The sequence below is a fragment of the Anser brachyrhynchus genome (assembly GCF_964034855.1).
Source record: "Anser brachyrhynchus genome assembly, chromosome: 14".
NCBI classification, from domain to species: Eukaryota; Metazoa; Chordata; class Aves; order Anseriformes; family Anatidae; genus Anser; species Anser brachyrhynchus.
The window spans coordinates 8782864-8809255 of record NC_137709.1 but is presented as its reverse complement, the minus strand read 5'-3'; the positions used below and the strand labels follow the sequence as shown (position 1 = coordinate 8809255).

Genomic DNA, 26392 nt, shown 5'->3' with positions numbered 1-26392 from the left:
ACTTTCTTCTGGGAAGTCAGCATGACCCTGTGTTCTTAAGGTCCCCTAATGTGCTTCTTAAATGAAGCATCCCAGAGAGCAGAACATGCAAGTTTTCTTTTTTCTTTTTTTCTTACCCCCCCCCCTCCTTTTTTTTTTATGATAAAATGATTTGCCCCTGCCCTGCACTGATTTGGATTTTGCTTGACTCTTGTTTCAGAATATTTTCACTGAATTGACAGTAAATATTTCCATTGTTCCACTAATTGGAGAAAATATATTTCATGCACTCTGTGAAAGTATACTGCTGTGCTGTATGATTTTAATCTTTCTCCTCCTTGTTCCATTTAAAATCCATACAATTAGATTGTGCAATTATGCTAAATAATCGATCTTCTGTATCTTGTTTGCCACTTACATGATGCCTCTTGCAGAGAGGAAAACATATCTGAGTATGTCCACTAAATTTGAAATACTGATTTGGTAATACACTGGGATATTTAAGATTATGTTGGCCATCTTTCAAGCTTTCTGATTGCTGATCATGTGCCCTGAGGAATATTGCACTAGGCTATGGATAATAGAGTGTGTGTGGATTTATTGTTAAGCAATTAGGCAAAGAGAAAAAACAAATTTATCAGTATGAGAACGGGAGCACAGCCTCATTATTTTCATTCTGGAGGAAAAGCAGTGCTAGTTTCAATAAAGGTAGATTTGCTCACTTAAGAAAAAAATACGATAAACTAAACCCACACAAACAAACGTATTTTCCTGATTTGAGACCAGTTATCTATCTCATCTCCATGTGCCAGTCTTAGCGACTTCACTGAGCATCCCTCTTCCACGAGCGATGCTGACGACTGAAACTCCTGAGGGCAGTCTCCCCATGGGCGCTGGTCCATGCACAGCAGGTGGTCCCAAGGTGACGGGACGGGGCTGTGAATCGGGCTGGATGCTGAGCTGCAGCTCGCCACTTCGGAGTTGTCTTCTGCTGCCTGACCCGAGATGTATACTTCCTAATAAATGTTTTAGCTCTCCACGCTCCAATGATTACACTCTCCATTGAATACAGATAAAAAGACAAAATGTTTCTTTAATCAGTACTGTGATGTGAGACCGTTAAGGTAATAGTGCTTGAAACTATTAGAATCTTGAAGATATTGACTGGCTTGCTTTTGGCATTGCAATTATAATTACATTTTTAGGCTGCATTATATGGTTTTATAGTAGTTATTCTAACACAGAAGGTTTCCCTGTCCAGAGTCCTAACTGGGGGGAGATACACAGAAGAAATTTTGCAGTCTGAGCTGTAGGTGTAGCTAGAAGATGACCTAATTGGGACTGATATAATTTGGTTTGAAAGTGTGCAAGGAAATCCAGGTCATCCCTCTGGAATCCACAGTGAAAAAGCATAGACAGATTTGAGAGGGAAAAAAGTGTTTGAAACCCTCCTCAAAGTGTATTTTAAGCTCTTGGAGCATTATGGGGAAGACTGGCTACAAAAATTGTCTTTTGTGAATTTAAGCCAGATAGGCTGCTTCTGGCCAAAGAAGTCTCCCCTCTGCAGGTGCATGGCCCTCCAGTCCCTCGGAAGAGGGAGGAGAAGTTCACCAGGCCTGCAGGTGCAGAGCACTCCAAATTTCGTCTGATAACACCAGTTATCCTGGGTCATGGGCGTAGAGAATTGAAGTCTGGAAGAGACCACGGGTGAGACATCTGACCTTCAGCTCCGACCCTTCCAGGGACAGTCACGGTTTCGCTCCCCCATCTGCCCTGAACCTAACCAGACTGTCTCTTAGGAGGACATGTGGGTATTTCAGTGGTAGGTCAGCTGGACCCCTCATGTGAATACACGTTCGCAGTGACTCCAGCAGGGTGATTTCCACCAGTGTACACCAGTAGCAGCCACCTCCTTACCAGTAGCAATACACTAATGTGAGGAGAGGATCAGGCACCGAAAATCTTACTGCACTGAGTTACAGATATCTACTGTACTCATATCTAACATGTACCATGTTTGCTAGCTTTTAGTTGCTATTCAATTCCAGTTATTAAATAAAAAAGTGTAAGGATGACACCTAACATTTTAGAACTGATTTAGATTTGGTGCTGTGACCAGTGCTCTGGTCACACACTATGCCTACAGCAGCGTTACAATCACGGCCACTTGCTGTCCTGGACGTTTGGATTTCTGGCTTTTCTAAGCAGAGCAAAGTTTCTTTTGTCACTGGAAGGCTGCACTGAGTGAGGACCATTCTTAGTGCTTCAACTGGAGTCCGATTCATGTGTAAGGAAGTAGTTGGCTCTTCAGCCCCAAGTCTCATTCCAGGCACAATATTTTCTTCCTAAGTGAGAATTAACATACTGAGATAACAGAAATCAAAAGCAGTGTCTCAAAGTCATCTGGTAGCACCAGCTATGGTTCCTGGAATCTGTGCTGGGTGTGTATATGTGTGTGTGGGGTAGTGCATACGTGTGCATGTGCAAAACTTGCTATTTGCTGCAGGATTTTTTGTGCAGCCACAACTATTTTTTCTGTGAGGGTCTTTATCCCCTCCATAAGTTCCTCTTGGGGGTTTGCTGGAGTCTGACTTTGAAGACAGATCGGTTAATATCTCTGCTGCTGTGCTTTGAAGATATGAAGCACCACGCAGTTGTTATCATTACGATTAAGAGTGATCAGCTGGAGAATGTTTCTAAGGATCAGGAACTGGTCCCTTCACTCTGACGTGGACAGGCTCCCTGTGCTGTCTGCTCTGCCTTTCACTTTCCCTCCTTTTAAATCATTAGTTTGCGGTATGGACCGGTGTGTGGGCTGTCTGCCTAACGGGCACAGGAGAAGACTAAGAGCCCCAGCTATTTAAACTCAAGATGCTCTTGTGCAGGAATTTACAGCATTTACCCAGGGTAGCTGTCAGGTTTGCAGCTCCTGCTCACCCAAATTGACCTTTTCATTTCTTTTATTTCCTTCATAGCTGGTGTGTCGTATTGCAGCACTCTGCAGGAGCAGTGAGAATTAGTCCCCCTGAGAATTAACCCCCCTGGCCCAAACTCCCTGCAAATTTTGGAGCTCCCCCTCACTGCCCTTCTGCCAAGACTGTGGCTCCTCTGTGCCTGAGCAGCTTAGGCGTTAGTCCTGTGGACACTCTCCCATCTTCTCAGCTCCCCTTTCCATTTCCTTTCTGTCTTCCGCTTCTACTTCCTTTCCTCCTTTTTCCCTTTTCTCATTTTGCCTGCTCCAAACTGCGTTTCAGCCCTATTAAAACAATAAATTCTGATAGCTCCATAGAAGCTGCTTAAGATCTCTTGGGCCAAGAAAAAAAAAATCCTTTTTAACAAAAAAAGTCCCTGCATACAGATTTACAAAATACATTTCACATCCATTATGGCCTTTTGGGTAAATAATGTTCATTTAAAAAAAAAAAGTCTTTATAATACATATTTTAAAAATGTTTTAAATATGATTTTTTATGGTAGACAATGATGGGTTCTGAAGAGCCATTATGATTTATCAGGGAAATCGCATACTTTTTTTTTTTTTTAAATTGTCTTTTAAATACACATTCTGGAGTTGTTGCAACTATGATGCATTTCTAACAGAGAGGATTTATTTTCTGCAGTATTTCCTTTCCCCCCAACTAACATGTAAGAAATGAACATTTCTACATGCTCGTCTCTTTCTAAAACAGAATGTGATGGTCTGTTTAAACGGTCAAAGCTTGGAAACTCCACCTTTAGGGTGTAATATGCTTTTCTAAAATAGTCCATTATAAGGGGCTGCTGATGTATAACTCTTTCCTGAGACAGCCTCCTTACAGTGCAAAACGTTAACCCTGTCTTGCAACAGCTTGGTACTACAGGTGATGTAAGAGGCAACATCTTATTATTTTTTGGACTATTGTTGGTGTTCATTGATCAGAAAGGCTGAGTAGGAACTTGTCTGCATTGACAAGTTATTCCCTTGTAACACAGGGTGTGAAAAAGGCCTAGAGAGCCACTGCAACGTTATGTGGACACTTCCACAAGTAGGATGTTTTCCTGGGGGGCTCTTCCAGCCAGCTTCTTGGCATATGCACGCCCTCTTATTCTTGTGCTCCAAAAGTCAGGACGATTCAGGACGATGCCTAATCTCCAGCAACCTATGGTGAAGATCTAAGTAGGGATGGATTTATCATCTGACTGAAGCTGGTTCACTAGAAAGCATGATTTGAATGCAGACTCTAGGTGTTGCTTTCATTAGAGTCAGGAATGGGATTAGCTGAATGGAAATGTCCACAGGGAGTGGGGAGAGGAGAAAGCTTCTACTGTGTGAGATGTCCTCAATTACACAGATACCTTCCGGCCAGCACCACGCTCACCACCACATGTGAGAAGGGGTTGTACCTTTTCCAAATTTTGCTGGTGGAAAGAAGTAGCAATGCAAAGAAACTGGAGAAGGTGAAATATTTGTACTGTGATCACGTCTGGGACCCCAGTCGAGCACTGAAGCCCTGGTGTGCCAGATACTGTACAAGCAGGGAGCAGATGTGGCAGGTGTCCTGGCACTGGTGACTGCTGCATGTTCCAGCAGTGTCACTGGGGGACTGCAAACTGTAAGAGCAAGGCTCACAAAACATACAGGAAACCATGATCCATACAAGAATAATTCATGGGAAAAGCAAATTTTCTTAGTTTACAAGCAGCTATCTGTGAAATGAGATAATTGCCTATTATGTGATAGATCTGTGCAATAAAACTAACGTTATGTGCATTTGAACAGTTAATAATTGGACTTACTGAAGACTGAGGTGTTTGTGGTATAATAGATAACTGGGTTAAAGGAAAGTTATTCTGAGAAGTAGACTAGTTTTTGTCTAAGATGTTGGATGTTTGCAAAGCTACAGAAAATTATTCTTCCCAAGGATAAGTATTAACAGATTAAATAGAACTGATGAGGAATTAAGTAAGGATGCATGCACCAAAATAGTAGGACAGAATATAAAGATTAATTAAAAAATAGATATATTTTTGCAGTCAGTGTAGAAGTGATTGCAAGACAACAGAATGACACCTGATATAATATGGCAGCAGCATGTATGCCTGTTACCCTGCACTAACTCTGCAGTGAATTTCCAAAGAACATGTTCATGGCCATTTCGGAAACAAAATGTGAAGATGAGGACGATGCAGGATGTGAGCTTTCAATGGAATCAATAAGGTGTTTCCTAAGTAGGGTTCTGTAAAGTTGTAGACATGCGTCAAACACTGCAAGGCTGGGAAAAGTCATCTCATTTTTAGAAAGCTAAACTGAATTGTGCAGCACAGCGAGTTACTTGGAAATACATTTCCAGGTGAATTGACATCAGATAATATACAGTTCACAAACAGCTTATTTTAGTAGTTCCCTTTGACATGACGGGTCAAGAATGTGGAGCTCAAGCACTGGTTTTCACATTGGTCAGCTGAAAAATCAGTATATGTTGCATGATGTTCAATCTGAAGAGACCATGTAGCTTTGGAGGAGCCCAAAAGCTTGCATGATGCTCTTCTAATGCAGTTGGTCTTGAAAAGTTTCATCATGGTTGCAAGTCTGGAGACTTGTCGATAGACGAGTGCTGTGGTGGTAACATCTAGTGGTTCTTCAGAGAACCACCTAATGGTCCCACAGAGGAGCGTGCACGCGTGTAGGCACGTAGGAAAACACTCAGAGAAGATACAGTGTGGTAATGAACTCTCAAAGGGGGCTCTCCTGGTAGGTGGGCACATTAAGAGACAGCAGCTGGCAAACTTCCTCTGGTAACAGCCACAGTGTTTGCTCCGCAGCCCAGCACCCTGACCTCATCTTGGCATCAGCCCAATCCCACCCAGCCCGAGCAGGATGCGGTTGGCCCCAGCTCCCGACCCTCAAGGTGGAAGCGAAGCCTGGCAGCCCGCTAGTGGCAGCGCAGGGGCCAAGGTTGGGCGCGCCAACAGGTTTCCCCTGCACTGGGGTTGACTTACGGTGTTCCCCTCCGAGCCTCAGAAAACTCAGTTTTCTTTCAGGCCGTGCCAGCTCTGATCGCCAGGGCTGTGGGATTCATTTTAACTGGTAGCAGGGGACATAAAGGGAGGGGGCATGGCACCTCTGTGGGGCCTTATGATCTGCGGTGGGGTTTCTCATGGTACATTCCTGCACCCCCAAATGCCTCCCACCAGGGAAGAACAACCCGGATTTCACCAGCTGAGTTCTTGCTTCCTGCGGGATCTCTGAGGAAAGTAGCAGTCAAACCTTGTAGCTTTTTATGTACCTTTCAGAGTTTCCATCATGAAAGTAACTTCCTAAAACACTGCGCATGTCATCATAAGCGACCAGGGCAGCTGAAATGCAACGCAACCACACACTGAATGATTTCTTATGAGACACCCTATGCTTGCAGAATAAACTATCACAATACTACATACGACAGGTAATAAATAATTGTGCCAGTGACCTTGAAAATTAATATTGTTTGTTATTCCTGTAAACAAACTGAGTTTCCTTTCCTTATTATATTTTGTATGGTAATTTGGCATAAACACTCCTTTTCACATAATTTCCCCAGTTGACTTTTGTCTCCTTGGCAATTTCCGGCTTTAATAAAGAAAACCTAATTAAGAAGGAGCTGTTGATTGGTTTGCTAGTGTAATTAACACAGGTGATGCTAATGAGTTTCAATGAAACCAATGGTTTATAGGGAAAAATAAACAGAGTTGTGCTGCATATGGTGTGAGTGATATCTGCACTTTGGGAAGATATTATTGTGATTTTCAAGCCTCATGTGAGTGGTTTGCGAATGTGGGAGGGGGAGATAAAATGTTTTATAAGATTCATTAGTGGTGTTAGACCAAGTTGAATAAGCTTCACAGCTTGGGTATATTAAAAATCTGTTTTTTTTTTTGACCTCAGTAATAGCATGCAAAGTTTTATCTTTCTGAGGAAAGGAAGAAACGTTAATTTTTTGCTGTTTTGTCTATGTTAAATCTGCAGCGCGATCGATGTGGTGTGCAGTGGGTCCTGGCGCTGGGGGCTGAGTGGGTCACCAGCCTCTTGAGAGTGGGGGGTGTGTGGGGGTCACCCCACTTTCCCCGCTCTCTGCCTACTCCCTGTGCAAAATAGAAAGGCTGGTACAGAGCTGTACAAGGTGCTTGTGTTGTCTGTGATTTCCTTGTTGTCACCTCAGGCAGTTCTCTGTATTTTTTTTCTTGACTATGGGAGCAGGATTTTGCCCTGTATATTTAAGTCAACAGAAAATGTGAAATCTTCGGTAGTGTGGGAAAGTGCAGGGCGAGATTCAGAATTTCTGCTAGAAATACAAACACTGTAACGTCGTGCTGATACCGCTTCTGTGCTGCAGTTTCTTTAGGAAGAACCGCTTATTTTTGTAATAATACTGACAGCATTTTATAGTTATTCTGTATTTTTAAGAGGCATTTGTTGATTCCTAATTTACATAGCTTTCATTCTGCAAGGCAAAACGGTTGTGTTTTATATTTTAAGGATGTGCTCTCTTGCTCATTCCTATCCTTTCTGTACATCTCCCTTTTATTTGTTTTTTCTTTTTTCTTTTCATTTTCGACTCATTTTTCATCATGATGGAGTTAATTCTTTTTTTCAGCTTGTGCTACACTTTGTCTTGTCTATTGCTATGTGACAGAAAAGCCAGAGACATTCCATGTCTGGCAGTACACCTCCAGGGACATCTTTTGAACTCTCATAATTTGTATTTATTGCCACCCACTTTGTAAGTTCACAGTTTAATTTGCCAGCAGTGGCAGTGTTAGGCCGACACAGTAAAACAAGATAACGTTAAAATGTCAGAACGAGAGGGGGCATGAATGATGCATTACCCACTGCTAGAACTTGCACTTGTCATGCCTTTCCACCAAAGTGATGTTAACTACCTTTTGAGAGCCTTATCTGACTGGTATTACTCAGAAATAGGATCATTAGTTCACTGCTCTGATTAGAAGGTTGCTATGGTTGATTAACTCTTCTGGAACTGGGATCACGGTGGGAACATAACATGAATCACACTGGATTATGCATCTAGAACTAATTTTATAATTATTTTTTTGCATTTTTTATAGCTGTTTACACGTGTATTTCCTTAATTCAATCCTGCGCTGGCAGAACTGAGGGTAGATGGAAAAATCTAAATACATTTTAATGGAAATGTTCAAGGTAGATTTCAGTTTACCTGTTTCTCCTTCAGCACAGCATGTTAACAGTGACCTGTTATGCAAATTACTATAAAATCAGGAAAAAATGCAATTTGATGTGGTTTCTAGAGTTGCATAGATAGTGTTAGTTAAAGCCTCAGTAGAGAGTGACAGCCAAAATCAGTTTCTCGTGTCAGGTGCAGAAGGATGGGTTGCTTACCGGTATTGTGGCTCTGTGGAAAAGCCCACTAGGGTGAGCATAAGGGGGTCCCTCTAAAAGGGACATTGTGGGGACCATCTGACAGCTGGTGCTGGTTTTCCTATGTTTCTAAAATGCTTCCTTGTGGAAATTTTGCTGAATTTGAAAAATGAGTGGAAAATAACGCACCGCAAAGAGGTTTTTTTTTTTTTTTTTAAAATAAAAATTGTTGTAGCAATATCCCCATAACCAATGTAGGAGTTCATTTCTGAATGTTGTTCCTTTGGCTCCTTCACTGTAGGGGCTCCTTGCCCATTATGACTCCAGGTACCTTAATGGACAACTAACATTAGTGTTATGCTTAAAAAAAAAAAATATAAATCCTTGTGATGTGGACATTAGCAAAGGTGCATTAGCAAGAGTAATGTCTCCTGGCCCAGAAAGTACATGTGCACAAGACAGCTCTTTATAATTTCAGTACTTCCTCCTATATGCAAACAGTTTTCTGTATCAGCCTATCTGATGCAGGCAATTTCAGACTGAGTTCAGGCAGCACACCTGAAGACCTGTCTTAAATACCTAATCCTCTCCTGATTTCATGCAAAATGGCTCTGATCCAATAGTCTTCGTAGTCGAGGAGAGCTGGATCAGGTCCTAAAAGATGAAGGGCCAAGATGGATACAATTTAACTGAGTGAGTAGCACGACTGATTCCTACAGTTACATATCCAAGTAAAACAAGGAGGCTTTGGACGAAAAATTAGCTGAAAAATGTGGTTTGAAAAATACAATGACACACTGTTGACAGTGACTTTGGAGAGTAGATTTTTGGCTGCTGAAGAGGAGATTTTGCTTTAATGATACAAAATAAAGATGCCTCTGTACCAGAAACATGTTTTAATGACGGCATTTTGAGGCAGAACTTAGTTGCCTTCGGGGGGGGGGGGGGGGGGGGGGGGGAACGGGAGGGACATACTAGAGATAAGTCCAAATTTTACATCCCTTACTCAGTTCTTCCTCAGACAGTGATGAAAGAATTACTCAGACTTCAGCCGTGACTTCATGGGGACTGTTCACAAGAGGACAGTTCTCAGAACTGGTTCACTGGGTATAGTTGGCATTTTCACGGACAGGGATCCACCACCATCCCTTTCTTGCTGGGTTTAAAAGGCAACCTTTAAAGAACCAGAAATTGCTGGTTTATCTTCTGGCTACATTAAAGTCAACCACCATGTAAATCAATGTGTCTGCAAAGCAGTTGGTGTTCTGCAGGGCTTGTCTTACTAAGAGTTGAAAAACCAATTTAACTCCTACCTGTTGCTAAAACAAGCCCCAAGAGTACACAGACGCAGTTCAGGAGTGGTGCAGCACGTAGATTTGTAACAGTTGCATGAAGAGTGGGGATGGAGTATGGTTTGCTTTTCCAATCCTGGCACTTTTGGTATTGAGGGTGGTGGTGTGGTAGGATACTGCAATCCTTTTTGTGGATTGCACTTAAATAAGAGTATCCATACCAGTGCACGCCTTTTTTTTTTTTTTGCATGGAACTAAGTCCACAGTATGCAGTTTAGAAGTCTGGTATTTTAAAAAATTAACTTCTTTAATATAATAGATTCTCTTTGGCTTTAAAAAAAATATCCAGGCTGCCTTTTGGAAATGGTAGAGTATCTAAAAGACCTTTATTTTTATTAAAATCTAAATGACTTTCTGCATGATAACATTACATTTTTGGATCTGTTTTAAATAAGCATTGAGAAGAAGCTGTAAGGGCAGAGCTGATGTCTTAGGCTTACAGGAAAGACCTGAAATCTTTGCTTCTCATGGCAGAAGATTCTTCAGGGACCAGAAGATCTGTCTGTCCTTGCAAAACAATTATTACACCTGAATTACCACGCTGCTCAGCAGCCCCTTTCTCCGAGCTGCCTTCTTGCTGCACTTCCTGCATTGCCGAAGTATTCTCATGTCTCGTGTCATGTGAGAAAGAAAGAGAACAAAAAAGAAAGTATCACCAATTTTTGCCTACCTTTTTTTGCTGTGAGCCAAGGCTTTTGCAGCACCATTAGGATGTAGATTATCATATTTAAAACCTGTGATGACACCATTGTACCCATCTGAATGATTAATCTGCTCATTAAAAGAGTGCCGATGGGCTAGTCTAATTGGAACATGGATCTTCTTAAAGGACGTTGCAGGGTCGGGAATAGGAAATATTACTCATAACATAAAGTAGGGATTAATTATGCTACTAAATACTACTGTGTGAAATTTACATATGGGTCTGGTCATTGGCGAGGGGTTAGGAAAAGTGTAAGCACCCCATTTTTATAACCTTAAAAACGTAGGTGGTACGTTCGTGGCAAATCTTAACCCCTTGCTATTTCAAAGGTAAGAACAGCTCAGATGCCATGGGAGGGGCAGGAACACAGCTTCATACCAATTAATCACCGCTGCTTAAATCACAATGTTTTTCCATGTGCGGATCGCAGCGATACCTTTGGTACCAGCGGTGGTTTCTGTGCGGGTGCCTGCAAAACGCAGATGGAGGACTGCGTTATCAGAGGGCACGACAGTGGAGTGCTGGGGGACAGTGGGGCACAGGGGATGTGTCTGTCCCCCCTTGGATTGCTTTCTGGAGCTGCACTGGCAGTGTGAGTGCTTTGGCCGCAGCCCTAGCTTGGAATCGGGATTAATCATTTGATTGCAGGAAACAGGCGTTGTTGCTCCAGTCTGTGATGGTAAATTTTGCTGCTTCTTGAGTAGTTTTTGGCAGCTGCGTTAGGCAGCATTATTCAGTTGCACGGTTGGCTTTTACTGTGTACGTCTGTCTCTCCATTGCTGCTGTTGGGAGGCTGCTTTAGCTGTGATTTAGCTCTGCTTTTCCTGAACCATCTTTGGCCAATGCTCCTTATTGGTGACTCTAAACCCTTATGGCAATGTGGGCTGTCTGCTCTTTTGGCATCAGCAGGTGTCTTTATCCTGTCATTGCACTGTCAAGGTGACCTTACTGACAGTCTGGGCAGAGGTCTGGGAATCGGTGGGGTTTGTGCAGTTTGCAAGCTGGGAAAAGAAAGTGAGAGTATCACAGATGAACCACCTGTTACTTCGGTTTTAATCTAAAATCCACCTGGGATATTTTGATAGATTTTGTCCCCTCTGTAGTGATGAGCTATTTTATTGAGATTTTACAGGTGAGATGAAACCCTTTCTTCAAAGAGGTCTGTATTTAAGCCAGTACCCTTTACCAGATCCCACATTGCCCGAATCCCTGGCCAGTTCCCTATCCACCAGATCTTCCCCTTTGAATACTAATTGACACTGAAGCTAATCCTTTAGAAATCACTTTTTTTCCAAGTTATCTCCTAAACCTAACAGGATCACCCTTTCTCTAATGAATATTTTGAGGACATTTTATGCATCCTAAAAAAGGAGGAAACCAATATGGTTTGTGTTCTTAGTGAAAAGTCCCTTGAATTTAAAGGAATAATTCCCCTAAAGTTTGCTTTAAACCACTTTGTAGAACCCTAAAGAATCTGAGGATTGCCCATTACAGAAAGAATTCTATAATTATCTTTCTTTCCTAGCCAATTTAAACCATGATGTCTTAATGTCCTGTAAGAGTTAAAGACCCAGCAAACCCTTTTGCAGAGAGGAAATTTCACTGAAATTCAAGGGGGTCTATTTGGCAGGGGTGGTGGTCCATGTATTTGGGAAATTTGGATTTGTATGTAGCTAAATGTATAAGCATCTCTGTGATTCATTACTCCAGTATCTGGTCACTGCATAAACACCCAGTGGCTTATACTTGTAGTGATGAAACCCAGGATTACTTTCCCAGTTTTACAGCTGGAGGAAATGAAGCAGGGCAGGGCTTGAATCAGTTGTGCGAGGTTACAGATGAGTTTGTAGCAGAGCTGTGAAAAGTGAATCTGGCTATTGAGCATCTCTGTGTATTTGGTGAGCCGCTTTCCCTCTCTAGAGCTACGCAAGTGTTTAAGTGTTTTGTTGGATTGGGGCCTGGATGCTTTTAGGTTTGTTTTGAGAGCTGTTGTTTATTTTAAAGCACTTTCCCCTGCTAATTTACAGGTCTGTTCTTGAGATCCGCTATGGAAAGTCCTACCTTATGGAAAGGGCTTCTGTATGTCAGAAGACAATGAAAGACCTTCGGGAGCCACTCCCTGATAAAAGCTCTTGAGGACGGAGGGAAGGAACAGGTCACTTGTCAATCAGCATGGTAGATTGTCCCCTAAAATGGTTCTCCCCCATACCCAGATAGTCTGGGGGCTGGTTCTGACCAAAGATGCAGCCTGTGGAGGCAGGGGTCCAGCCAGCTAACCAGATGGCCAGGATTCACTGAGCATGCTTGTGGTGCAAAGCCTCTGGCAGCCCACCAGTGATTATATATAGCAATTTGCTTAGGGGATGGAGATGGGGGAATACCAAGTTTTTCATTGGCCATCAGAGAGGGAGCTGTTAAAAATTTTGGCTTCGTAATTGCATTTGGCCTCCTTAGTGGTGGAAGCTGTGATCCCTATGGAAGCTATTTTCAGTTTTTATTTTTATTTGCAATAGAAGAGCCATTAGAAGGGAACTATGAGAGTTTTTCTTTAAAAAAGTCTGTTGGGATGTTGTAAGTGATGGTTGGCAAAATGATCCTTGTATGCAGGATTCTTCTGTAAGTAATGAGATCACTTGGATCAGCATGGGAAAATGGGATAATCCACTTCTATAGCAAGTGAAAGCTTTGATGCAAAGCATGAGTGAGCTTGTGAAATATGTCACTGTATGTTTAGCCCCTGTTGCCTATAATAACCTTGTACTTGGTTCCTAATAGTTGTAAAGAGTAAAGCAATGCTAAAAAACAACTGTTCCTGACATATTTGTCAGTGTTTCAGTGAACCCTGATGCTATATGTCATCGACTTGCAGCTACAGACAAAGAAAATCTTTTCTTTTTTTCCTCTTTCTTCCTTCCTTCCCATTTTTTCTTTTCTTTCTTTTTTCCCCTCTTCTTAATAATGACTGTGTGAGATTGAGGCTGCATTTATTGATGGGCTATGTTGTTGACAATGTTGTTTACATATTTGGAGTGACGCCGCCCCTCAAGCTGCTACAAGCTTATCAAATCACTTTAACTAACTCCCATGCTACCATCAACATTAGTCCAAATCTGTCACAACTGGCAACCTTCAGTGTTTGTTTGAAAAGATGGTTAACAGGTTTGAGCATCATCAGAATTGCAAGGCATAAGCAAATAAGATTATTACGCATGGAGTGTATTGTTAGATGCGCTAAACGGATGTATCACATAGGCCATGTATTAAACTCTTTGAATGTTTTATTAATAATGACACTCCCCTGTGCTTTTTCGTTTCCATGAAAATGGTTTTCAAGTTTTCTCTCCAGTCGCTTACTTTCTGAGTGGATAGATATGCACATATATGTGGATATTAGAAATAACTAAGGCATTTTTTCATTGTAAAGGAAAATCTCCGGTTTTTCTTCACTATGAAGACAAGAGTCTCAGAGGAGAAAAGGGATAAAATTATACACAAGTTAGGCTAGGGTTAAATCAAAAAAGTATATCCTTGACAAGGACCCAATTTAAAGCAAAAAGTTTAACTCCCATACTGCACTAACCCAGACAAAACAGCTTCCATGGCCTTTGTGTGACGTGGAAGGTGAACATAGAGCATCTTCTGTGATATTGCCCTCTCTGGCTTACAAACTGTATTAAGTTACGTGAATGGAGAAAGTTTTGAAACAGGCCTTAGAGTCTGACATAATATCTCGCAGTTGGAACCGGTGCTTATTACAGTGAATACTTTTTTTTTCATGTCCATAAAAGCGATTGGGTGACTGTTAGCGAAGCCGTGATATTGGCAGTCTGTGCCTTGACCTGGGATCTGATACTCTTCCCAGGGGTTCTTGCTTAGGAATGCTTATGGCAGCAATGCTGCTAATCCCGTATCAAGAAGCAAAATACCGCTGGCTTTTGTCTCGATGTTAATCAAAAAGTAGTCTGGAGGGCTAGGTGGTCTGCCTTGTCCCAGAATGGTGGGGAAGTCATCTGTCATCGTATTGAAAACGCCAGCAACATGAAGGTGATCTGAACTCCGTGTGATGTGGGCGTCATCCCATAGCTGATCCCTGAATTTAAAGGTGTGGCAAAGCGACCGGTGCTGCAAATTAGAGCCATCCAATTTGCATGGATTAACGAGGGAAGGTCGTAGCCTGGTGACAGGTCAGGGGTGCCCCTAGGGATTGAAGGAAAACTTTGATTCTTCCTTTTTTTCCTTTCCATGAAGTAATCGTGCTGTTCTATTGTAAAAAGAGCTCTGTTACTTATAAAGGAAAGCTTGTCATTTAAATTCATCCAAGTTAGGACACCACTGAGCACTGTCAGATGTCAATCACAATACAGCAGGGAAATGTTTTTCAACAGATTTCTACCTTCATTTTTCCGTAACACAGAGCGGTAGCATAAAGGAGGTCTCTGAATGTACTTCTTAGGGTTAGATTTTATTTTTTTTATCTGCAAAGGACAGTTTTTGAAGGTATGTAGTAAAGAATCATGGTCATTTCTGTGACAGAGAGGGAGGAGAGTGAGGTGAACATTGTTTATAGTATCTTTTCCATTTGGGGATGTTAGTGGAAGGATTTTTGTGTGTGCTGAAGCCGACATTCTTTCCCAATGCAATTGTGGATTGTGTCTCCTCGGCAGAAGTCGCTTTGAAATATTTTGGCTGAAGCTTTGGGGTCTGTTCTTTTCACCAAACCTCTTTCACCTCTGTGCTGCTGTCCTACATTTTTGTCCAAGCCTCGTGGAGATTGAATGTTCGCCCTACCTGACATCTGCTCAGGAATGAGATTTTGTACTCTGGCCAGTTCTGGCAGAAGCATCAATTTGATGCCCTTGTCATCGGTTTCATAGGGAAGCTGGGGACTGCGTGATTTTTAGCACTGAGCTCCAGTGACCTGCCAAGCTTCCTGCTGGGGTATTTGGGAGTGCTGGGCTGGCCAAGGATTTAGGAGATGGGAAAAGAGTGATTCCTTTTTTTCTCCTCTTCTCTTTATTTCTGCAAGTGCTCAGTAAGCTTATTTCAATCTGACTTCTCAATATCTGTAATCGTAGAAAATCACAATAATATTTACAGAGAAAAGTCTCTCTTTGAGCTGCCGCATTCTCTACAAACTATTATCATAGTTTGCTATGCCTGCTGTTTTTGAAGATTGCGGTTTGTCTGTCGGCTACTGTGTAGGTCAGGGCTCTTTCTCTTGGAAGTGACATAAGACCACGCTGGCATTTGCCCCTAGGAATGAGAGAGGAGGACTGTGTCCATACGGCTCCCAGTCATGTTAAGCAAAGAACAGATGCTGGACTTGTGAGCAGCTTGGTGGCTGAAGACCAACTACAGGGGAGCTTCTGGCAGCTACTGGGGCCACCAGTGCCAGTAGGCGTCACTACTGTCAGTCAATGGCGATTTCTGCAGAGCACCGTCATTCACTGGTCGGCACTTCTTGCTCCGAGAGCCGCTAAGTGAAACACCTTCCTGGCAAGGAGTAAATAAAGAGATGCGCATAAACGTAACTCACTGTTTAAAATATTATTGCAAGCATATGTGTTTTTTTAAATTAGCATTTTCTTAACCCAGCTGATTCTTTCCAGATCCTGCCTAAGTCCTTTTTTTTTTGGCCTTAAGTAAACCTATGTGTTTATTTAGATATGGAAGGATTTTAGGCTTGCAAGACTTGGGATCAACCATGCATTGATCTAAACATTTACTGAGTAGCAGGCAGTTGGACACAGAATACCCTGAGAAAATGATGTTTAATCATGTGGAAAATTTTGCCATTTGCATCAGCACAATGATACATAGATAAGTGTACTTTCAGTTCCTCAAACAAAATAAATGCTGTAACTAAATGCTTTATGAAGTTGAACATCATATTGTACACAACTTCACTGTGAGGCCATTAGAAAAAACACTGTGAAAATCCCCTATTATGCAAAAAGGTGCATGCAATATTTCCTGAGTAAAATGAGATACAGTAAGAGGTATAACTTCATCGCTCTTTCTTTCCTTCCATTAGCTTTTTGTTTACAGAAATTAGGTGAAGTACCCAAGCATAAATCTGCTTGGAATTGAGACGGCACTTGGGATCAACAGTACATGTAAGTGGCTATCTTGAGTCAATGAGCCCATTCACCTGTTCAAACTTATGAGCATGAAGACCGGCATGTCTTAATTGCACTGCACCTTGCTGAATGTGTGTCCAACATTACAATTTTCACCCCCCTGCTACCCAGTCTAGTGCAACCCAAGCTTTTTCACAGCTTCTTGTGCTGGGCTGGTAGCTCTTAATGGATTTCAGGTTCCATCTTCTAAAAGAAAAGTTTATGAAGAGTTGAGGTGGCACAAATGTATACCACAATGGGAGCTTGGGAACGCTGGGAAGAGATTTTTTTTTCCCAGTGTATCTTTGTGGGGCAAATTCAGCTCCATGGAGAAAACCTGCTTTGACACTGTCAGAGAAAAGTGCTGTCTTTATTTAAAATAAGTGTTGAATCAGTGTTAGGAAGAGTAGTATTGAGTCATAAAAACTAATTATCACTGTTCAAAACATTCTCAAATACACTTAAGTGGAGGTTTGTTGCATAAACATACAATTAAAGAAAGAATTTGTGATGGATGCAGGAATACGCAGCTCACAGACTTACTGTTTACTGGTGCAGTTAACAGATGGGTAGGCCAACTGATTCACAGATGTGCAGCTTATAAATATAAACTAACGTCTTACTAGTGATGTATATCTGCAAGTGGCAACAAATTACTTTCTCTTTAACTCTTGGCTGTATGGTGAAGTAGACTTTGACAACAGACCCATCTTTAGAGTTGGTGGATAACGATTAACAAAAATACATTGCTTTCCCTAAATCTTGGGGTACGCTGCTGTGAAGTAGTGGTAGGACCAGTCTTTAAAAAGTGTGTGTGGTTTTTTTGTTTTTTTTTTTTGGCAGGGCATGTCCAAATACAGTATTCTAAAGCATATCTCGGGTATTTTGACTCCTAACAAGGACCACAACACTTTGTTGCCTTGGTTTTCTTTGAGAAGATGAGAGCAGTGGAACAGGAGGGGAAAGCTGAGTCTTTCCATGATCCAAAATACTTTTTTTTTGTTTTTAGTTAATAAACCCCTGTTCATCTACAAATCCAGTGCGCTGATGAAAACACAGAGTTAAGGGGGTGGGGGAGTGGGGCTGTATTCCATTATTTTATTTGCTCTTTAAATAATTTAGTTGCAAAAAAATCTGAAGGCTGTTTTAGCAGTAATTAATAATTCATTAATGACATGCTAATTGCATGGTACCTTTGAATATTTAACAAAACGCAAAAACAATCACTGTAGTTATGTTTTTAATGTAGGAAGAGATCCCTTACTACATTACTTCTTTTGTGGAAAAAAATAGAACTCTTTTTCGATGGACTAGGGAAAGTCATAGTAGTGGCCTACTTTCTATTCACTCTCTTCAGTCACTCTTTGTACAGTGGAATATAATGTCCTTATCTAGACTTAACAATTGACAGGGTGGCAATCCCTTGACTTTTGTCCAAATGATTTCTCAACAAAAATGGGTTAATTATCGCTCTCCGTAGCTTTTTGAATAACAAAAGGCCATGGTTCCTTTTCTTCTTTTCTTTCCTATTTACTGTATGGAAGCCTTTGAAATGCGATAGTTTAATCGGTGACACCTTCTAACCGGGGATTTCTGAGTGCTGGAGCTCTCTGCAATGAGCTCATATTGCTGTGTGCGAACATTACCATGATTAGGAGATATGACCTTTATTATGCCAAAGCCACCCTGGACTTTAAGGATGAAAATAAAACCCCTCCAAACCTCTTCACGCGCTGAAGTAGGTTTGGATTGTTTCACCTAATAAAAGCCAAGCAGTGTGCTAACAATGCCCTCTTAATACACAGACTCTGAGCTGCGCTCTCTTGACCAGCTTGTTAAAAATATTAATTGTTGGCTACACCTCACAACTGAGCTTTGAGTGTATTTAAGTGAACAAGGCGGAAACTTTTTTAAATCTTTCTTTTTGAGAACTAGCTTGGAGATCTTGCTATTATGCAACAGATTTCAGTAACCTGGCTGGCTATTTCTTTTCAAATATTTTGTTTTGTTTGCGCAAGATATTAGACGATAGTCAACAGCATTTAGAGTCACTGTCCTTGCTTTTGCTCTACTGTTTCCTCAGTGTGAAGATAAGTGACATATGCGCTATTCTAATTTGCATCCTATAGCCTAGATTTTGTTCTCCTTTCTAATTAGTTGGTAAGTCCCATTAACGTTAATAGTACTTACAAATATGCATCAGTGAGAGAACAGATCCCAGTAAATCTGAGCATTATTAGGGCGATGCAAAATTAGCATGTAGGATACTTCATGCTGAATTTTATAGCTTGGCTGGCTATAAAGGAGTAGAAATGTATTCAGAGACAAGATGAGGGAAAACCAGAAGTACTTAACTAGAAGAAATAGGAATGCTCATGCATCCTACATCTGATTGTCTTCCCAAATACTCTTTCAATTGAGGTAATGTAATTGTTTCAGAGCTGGCTTGAGTCCCTCTCCCTCTCTGTTGTGCTGTTTGGAGGATTCTTTTGGCATCTGTGGCAAACCTTCTAACTGCAGACTGGGCAGGTCTGGCTCTGAACTTGCTTTCTGCTCCCCTGCTATGGAGTAGCAGCAGCATGACAGGCTCTTCTCTCCCCTGTTCCCCTTACATTTATGAAATTGGATCCAATGGCAGATAAGGCCAGAAGTAATATAATTTATTACCTGGGTGTTCTTTATTCAGTCTTCTAGGAGAAGCATCTGCCCGGTGCATGCCTAAAAGCATATGGATTAAAAAGTCAGGGAATATATGACAATGAGCTGGGGAGGAAAGTCCACCTGTGCTCAAGAGCTTTGACAGGTACCATTGGTACCACCTGCAGCATCTGCTCCCCAGGTGGGGATAAAATGATTCCATGTAACACCAACCTGAGTGCTAAAGCTTGCAAGACGACCGGCTATCAATGGCTGGCATGAAGGACTGGCTCCCTTGTTTCTGGGCACAGTAGAGGGACACCCAAAACACATTACACCCCCAAGCATTGTCCATTAAACAGAAGCCAGGTACAAGCATTAATTTGAAAATGGACAAAAATTTACCTTGCTGTGAAACTGAGTGAAAGCAGCAGATGGAGGGCAATTCACTAAGCTAAAGTCTGCTCATGGTAAGAAGTAAGCTATTCATGGAGTAACAAGTGAAATCTGCCTTTGGGTTCTCCACCTGGTATGGGACGTGAATCCACTTGTAAGTACAAACATGTCCTTGGGAGTAGTTTCCTCCCTTTTTTTTTTTTAAATTAGAGATGCTTATTTTTGGCTGCACAACACCAGCTCCTAAGTAAAATTTTTTTGGTCAGAATGTCAGCCTCATGTGTATAAAATACGTGGAAATTTATGCAGATGAAGCAGGGTCATGACAGAGCAATGACACACCATCCCAGACAAAATATTCTAATCTGCCCTTTTGTTATTTATTATTTGGCATCACCAAAGATGCAACTCCTGTTCTGTTAGGACACATTACAATACAGATAAAAAGATGTTCACTGAAATGATGATTGACAAATTAATTTCAGAGGACAAAGCAAGGAGAGGTAGGGTGTAAAAGGGGAATAAGAATAACTGCGAAGAAAAAGTTAGTGTGAAGCTCGTGCATAGCATGAAGAAACTTTTTTTTTTTTTAAATAAGGAATGTTCTTTAGGATCAGACAGGAAGGATGGTCCATGTTACTGATACTGTGGCAGAACGAGCAGAGATGGACTAATGGCAGGTACAGGTTGGTGTCACCGGCAAAAAGCGTGTATGTGTGGAGGGGTAAAGTGACTAGAAGTAGAAGCAGATGAGTGTGGCATCCTGCAATAATATATAATTTACATCTGCAAGAGAACAGTGGAAAAGAGAAGAAATAAAAATCAAAGGACCTCAACACCCTGGCATCATGCAGCCAAACCTAGGCTTCGTGGGAGGGCACAGTCCACGAACTCAGCTCTGGTTTTGCGTCAGGCCTCTTGCTGATGGAGTACTGGAGAGTTATTTTGGATATAAAAGGGGGTGGTACCCCCTTTTTGCAAGGACTGAGTGTATTGCCACTGAGCACAAATTGTCCTTGCGTTGCACTTGCACTATGTCAGACCAGTGCAAATTGAGCTATTTTACCACTTCCACCCACTGACTTCTGGTTTCTGAATGAATTATACCTGATGTGTAATTTACAATGATGTGTTGGTTACAGAGCTACTCCCATCACTCAACAGCACACTTCTGCCACTGTATTGAAGGGCTGAGGCCATGAGGTGCTTTGGTTGCATAGGTGTAAAGGAAATGGGAATGTGGTCAACTTTACCCTGTAAGGACACTTTTGTTGCAAATGTGACTTTTAATACCAAATAACGATTAAATACCAGCTTTGGATTCCTGACTGCAATTAAGTGTTTGGATTATGAATTCATATTTGAGAAATTTCGTGGCATTAAATATAATAAACTAAGTGAGGGGAAGGAGCAGGAAATGAGGGGGGAAAAGGTCCTGTTGAAACATATTCAGACATGACATTTCCTTATGTCGATAACCATCAAGGGCTTTGCTTCTCCATCCATAAAGAGAAGAATGCCACCTGTCAATCAAAGGGAGGGTCACAACAATAGATCAAGAAAGAATGAAACAAAAAATGTCGTCTTGCTTTGGAAAACCATCGGGTGCTTTTTTGGCAGCTGATAATATTTATAATGCCCACATCCAAGCACAAAGCATATAGGTAGTGTGTAGCTTATATTATGATGCTTCATTTCCTCTTAAAATTGTATTAACCCAGTGGGGAAAATTATACAAATAAGGCATTTCAAGCCACTGAAGCATGACCCATTTGTAAGAGTTATTTTAAAATGCTAGGTTCTTATTTTTGGTCTTCTCAGTCACAGTATCTTAGCCCTTTATCAGTATCAAATGTTTGGTTTAGAGTAAAATCTACTTTTTGCTAGACTACAAAGAAGTTGTTTGGTTGCAGTGTTACCAATCCTTACTTATAAGAGTTTCTAGTCCTTATGGTTCAGGAAAAAAAAAACATCCCACCTTGAAAATCATGTTTAATCTTGGAAAGAAAAGTCTTCTCCAAGCTTTGACTTTTAGCTGTTCACGATTTTTAAAACCATTTTCATTACAGGCAAGCACTGTTTGTACAAAGTGCACGTGGAGCCTGAGCTATTGGTATTACTACTGCAGCTGCATTAGTTACAAACTTGATATGGTACATTATTATTTTGCCTTTGACTTGCATGTAGTAAAGTCACTAGTAACTGTGGAAATGAAGCACAGTTACTGTGCAACATAGGTCTTAACATTTGAATATAAATAAAATAAAAACACGGCTAGTGAATGTATCTGTGTATGTTTCCTATTTGAAAGCTTTTCCCATCCAGAGTAATTTGAGTTTCTTCATGTCGGCATCCTTTAATATTCTGATTTGATTCTGGATTCCTGGCCTATGCGCTAGCTTTTCCTACGTGGATACCAAGTACCAGAAAGGGCCAAACCTAATCTTGTATAATAAGCTTCAACTTTAAATATCAAACCAGTGCCAATATAGTCCAAATGATATCAAACAGCATAACTTTTACAGTTCAATAAAAATCTGACCATAGCTCATGAATGCAAATGGCATCCTGTCTTTTGCAAGCTGAGAACATGACAGGAAGTTGAGAGAAAATAAAACTTAAAAATGAGGGACAGGAAATTAAGACGCGAAGAAATTAGATGGATGCAAGCTGTGCATTCCTCTGGCCTGGGACTGGACACTGACATTCTTTTGAGGGATGCATTTGAACTTACGAGAGGACTTGCCATCCATGTGTGGTACCACATTCTTTTAAGAGCTGTGCATTCTGAACATATATCTGATACAGTTGGCTTCTGGGAATGGGGTCATAAGAGCTTCAGCATGAACAACTGGTTCCAGAGCTCCTTGGAAAGGCTTGACTCTACTAGCCAAGTTCAGTAGTGTTGACTGGAAAAACAAGAATTACACTCTACGTAAAGGTGAAGGTTTCCCATTTAATTGTCTTCTACTTTGGATGAAAACTTTTTTTTTTAATGAAGAAACAATTTCAAGAATACGAAAATAGATCACACCTTTGTGGTAGTAAACTGCCCTGGAGCACAGTTCATTGTGACACTAGTCTTTGCTGTGTCTAAGATCAAGGATTTGAATCCAGCTCTTAAACATTTTGCACTGCAGTCCTCAACCCCGTAGCTATTCTAGGCAGAGTGCCTTGTTATTGCTTCAAAGATCTTTGTCCAGGGTATGAAAAATTTGAAGAAGGATTTGCAAGAAGTGCCATCAAGAAATGTTCACTCACTAATGTGAAATGTCACTGATCAGTTGAGAATCTGACCTGCATTTTGAATATCTGGTGCACGTTGAATGACTGAGGGTCACGCTGACTCTAGTAGGACTGTCTCCACTGTGAGGCAGTTTTGTGCTCTGCCTCGTTCTTGGGGACCATGTTATGGACGAGTCCTGTGTGTATGTCAGCACAAAACCTCAACATACATTGATTTCCTATGGGCAAGGTGAGCAGCAGATGGATGCTCCTACAAGTCTTTAATTCTGATGACCATGGGATAAGCAGTGTAGACTGTCTTCCGACAGCTCGATGTAGCTGGTGAGCATCCTGTGAGTAGGCTGCATTATATTTGCTCTACAGTGCTGCACAACCATTGAGCTGCAGTCAGAGTTGATGAGAATAAAGACATTACAGTCTTCCTCTGAGAACATTTCTTAATGGCTCCAACATTACTTAACAGTTCATACATTGAGGCCTCCGTTCTCATAAAAACAGTTATATTTATGACATTTTTAATTGTAAAAGAAGTCTACAAATTCAATTAGTATCACCAGAAAAATAAACGAATGCCTACAACTCTGCAGCTTATCTGGCACTTCACCTTATCTATTTTTCCCTTGAATGTCATTGAAAACTTTGGTCACTTTTCTCTCATCTCCCTCTAATTCGCCAATACTACTTCTCTAACCTTGTTGTTCAGGGATAACATAGTGCTGTAGGTGCACACCCATCAGTGCCATTTTATCATCATGTGGCACCTTTGTACATCTGGCTTCAACTCAGTGATTGTTTTGTAGCCGTATCGCATGTTTAATTTGCTGTCCACTAGCAGTACAGGGACCTTACAGCATCTCACAAGTTCCTCTGGAAGTCATCACACTGACAGTTGTTCCAGGTGCACGCATGCATCAACTGTCCTCCAGAAAATGTTACGACGTGTAGCATATGGGATGGATTTGCTAGCTGTTATCATTGAGAGCTTTTAGTTATTGGTATCATGCATGATCTGGAGTTGTGCTTCTCTTAGTATTTCTTATTTCAAGTCCACCTTTGTGGCCTCATTAGGAGCTGTTGCTAATGCAAATCAGTCACTTTTCAGGAGGGTACTGGAAAGGACTGGCACAGAATGAGCACTGAGAATTAGTGGTAAGCCTTTTACCATAGCTGTCGTAATCTCTTGTGTTACAGTACATGATGTAAGTTCACATTTGAGGCTGCGATGTGTCAAATATAAGCTAAGTAAAGAGCAGAACCAGAATTGGCCTTATTTGTATGAATCTGGCCACAGAGGTGGATCTACTCACATGAGCAGAGCAATGTGCTAGAAGTCAGCTATAAATGACTAAACTTCTGCTCTTTGAATATGTGGTTTGGACACCCCAGTGACGCTGCCTCCAGTGGTGCTTTCCTTTCTGCAGTGACTAAACAGAGTGTCACCTTTCTCAGAGAATCTGAATGTGACTATAATCACATGGGGGGGAGGGAGAAACCAGCGGGGCATTTTCTTGGTCGACATCTCATGTTTGCATTCAGGCTGAAATCCTGTCTCCTCTGTGACCTATGGTTACTGTGTGTGTGGGAGAAGAGCAGACTGTGTTGAGCACACCTCTGTGCTCAGCAGGCTGCGCAGCGATGCTTTTCTCCCTTCTTGGTAGGGTGGGGGCAGTGGGCAGAGGTGAGACTGGAGGGGAGCCAAGCAATGGCTAGAGGGCATTTAGCCTTCAGAGGCAATGGCTGAAGCACTCTTGAGTGTTTGTGGATGTCAACTGCACCTCTGCTCCATCAGGTCTTGTGCCATACATGTGTGTGATCCCTTCTCCAGTCTTCAGTCTTTTCTGTAGAGGTAGAGTACGTGACTTTAATACAGTAAGTGAGGTTTACATCATGGGGTTTTAAAAGCTCTTTAGTGATTTGGAGATGCTCTTAGAATGCCTGTGATACAACGCTATTCTTGTTTACCAGTAGCATCCTGAAATGGAATAGTTGAATATCTATTACGAGCAAGCGTATGGTTCAAACCAGTGAGAGCAGGTACCAAAGGATTTGCTCAAAATATTGTGTCTTTTATTCAAGAGTCTGCTGCCAAGTCTTGGCAAAGGTGACGTTCCATCTTCAAGCCATCCATGACATTTATGTGCAGGAAGGCTGGATGTGTTTGATGTCGAGTTAGAGGAAAGTTGCTAAAAGTAATGAGGCTGCTGACCAGTGAGTTGAAAGACCCATCTTCAATGTCCTGCTTTGCTAGGATACCTTCTTTACACACAGCTTCCCTGGCGCTCAGTTTCTTACCATTAAAATAGGAAGAGTAGCCCTTCTTTACTAACTGTTATGCACTAAAATTGGCAGTGGCACTGCTCTAAAGTAGGGCTGGTGGGGAAATTTTAAGCACCACGGGAAGCGTTGGTAGGTACATCCTCTGGTTTTCAAGGAAAATGTGTCAGAACTCGGACACCAAGGTGTTGTGTCTCGTGAGGACAAACCTAATCTGCAGAGGGCAGATGAGGGATAGAAGGGGATGTCCTCTGCCACTGGGAAGGCTGACACTAGGATGGGTACCTTAGGAAGGCTGCGGAACAACGCAGCTCCAAGCATCGCTTACAGGCATTTTGTGGAGCTGGTGGAAACCTTCTGGAGATGCAAACTATTAATTTCAAAACGTAGTTCATCCTAGCATTTTGTATTAGATAGGGTAAGGTTTTGTTTCATCTCTTACATTTCTAGAGAAGTTGTATTCGTGGTTGAGAAGGTGTCTGTGATTTCAGACAAAGCATAAATTCAGCAAGTGGCTAATCTGCAGAAAGAAACTAATGCCTGCTTTAAAAAGGTACAATTTTGGCAACCCAACCTATTGACCTTCTAACTTTAGACTGCCAAGACTGCTTGCTCAGTACATCTGTTTTTCTATGCTTTTGCCTGTAATTATGTTGTCCTCTGCAGTTACGATAGTGGTTTATCCTGCTTTAGAAATGTTATGTTTTGAGGTTAACTTTCCCAGGGGGTATGTTTCTTTCTTTCTTTTTTTCCTTTCTTCTTTTTGTCACAGCAAACAAAACATAAAATCCCACTCGGGAAACAGAAGCCAGTAAGAAACCTATTAGAAAGAGTTAAAGCACCTTGCACTGAGGGGATGCGTCTGTCAATGGGAAATACTGTATAATGTGGTTACTTGAAAATGGCAAATAGTCCTGCATCTTATTGAATGAAAAAGGACAAATGTCACGGAGCTTGATGGAAAAATAAAGATAAGGTTAGGGGTCATGTGACCCAGACGTGTCCCCTGCTGTCCGCGTGAAGGGCGGCTCTCCCCATATCTTGCTACGATTCCTGGTTTTTGCTCTGTGTGAACAAAATGATGATTTATGGCTCCTGCCTTGGGGGTGGGTGGGTGAGCTTGCAGGCAATTTCTAATTCCCTCCTTCTGACTGTAAACCAAAAATTATTTTAGTGTCTTACAAACAAGCTATGATTGTTGGATGGTGCCATTGTAGATAGTATTCCTAAAAATCACTTTGGGGACTGTTTAAGTCCTTATTAAAGATCTAGTGCTGCCCCATTGAAATCAACAGTTTTGCCATTGCCTTCAAGGAGTTAGGATGAAACA

The 26392-nt window shown here is 41.5% G+C and overlaps 1 protein-coding gene across 16 annotated transcripts in view; it reads left to right on the top strand.

Moving 5' to 3' along the window:
- EBF1 (EBF transcription factor 1) overlaps window positions 1–26392 on the top strand; it is a 312537-nt gene that overhangs the window by 82563 nt on the left and 203582 nt on the right. Inside the window, exon 1 of one of the 16 annotated variants that reach the window (XM_080555791.1) lies at window positions 6282–6755. The exons of the other annotated variants lie outside the window; for them this stretch is intronic. Within the exon in view, the coding sequence (XP_080411917.1) occupies window positions 6754–6755 (2 nt within the window). The 5' untranslated portion in view covers window positions 6282–6753. Of the gene's footprint in view, window positions 1–6281; window positions 6756–26392 lie in introns of those variants that run through there. 16 annotated transcript variants of the gene reach the window in all.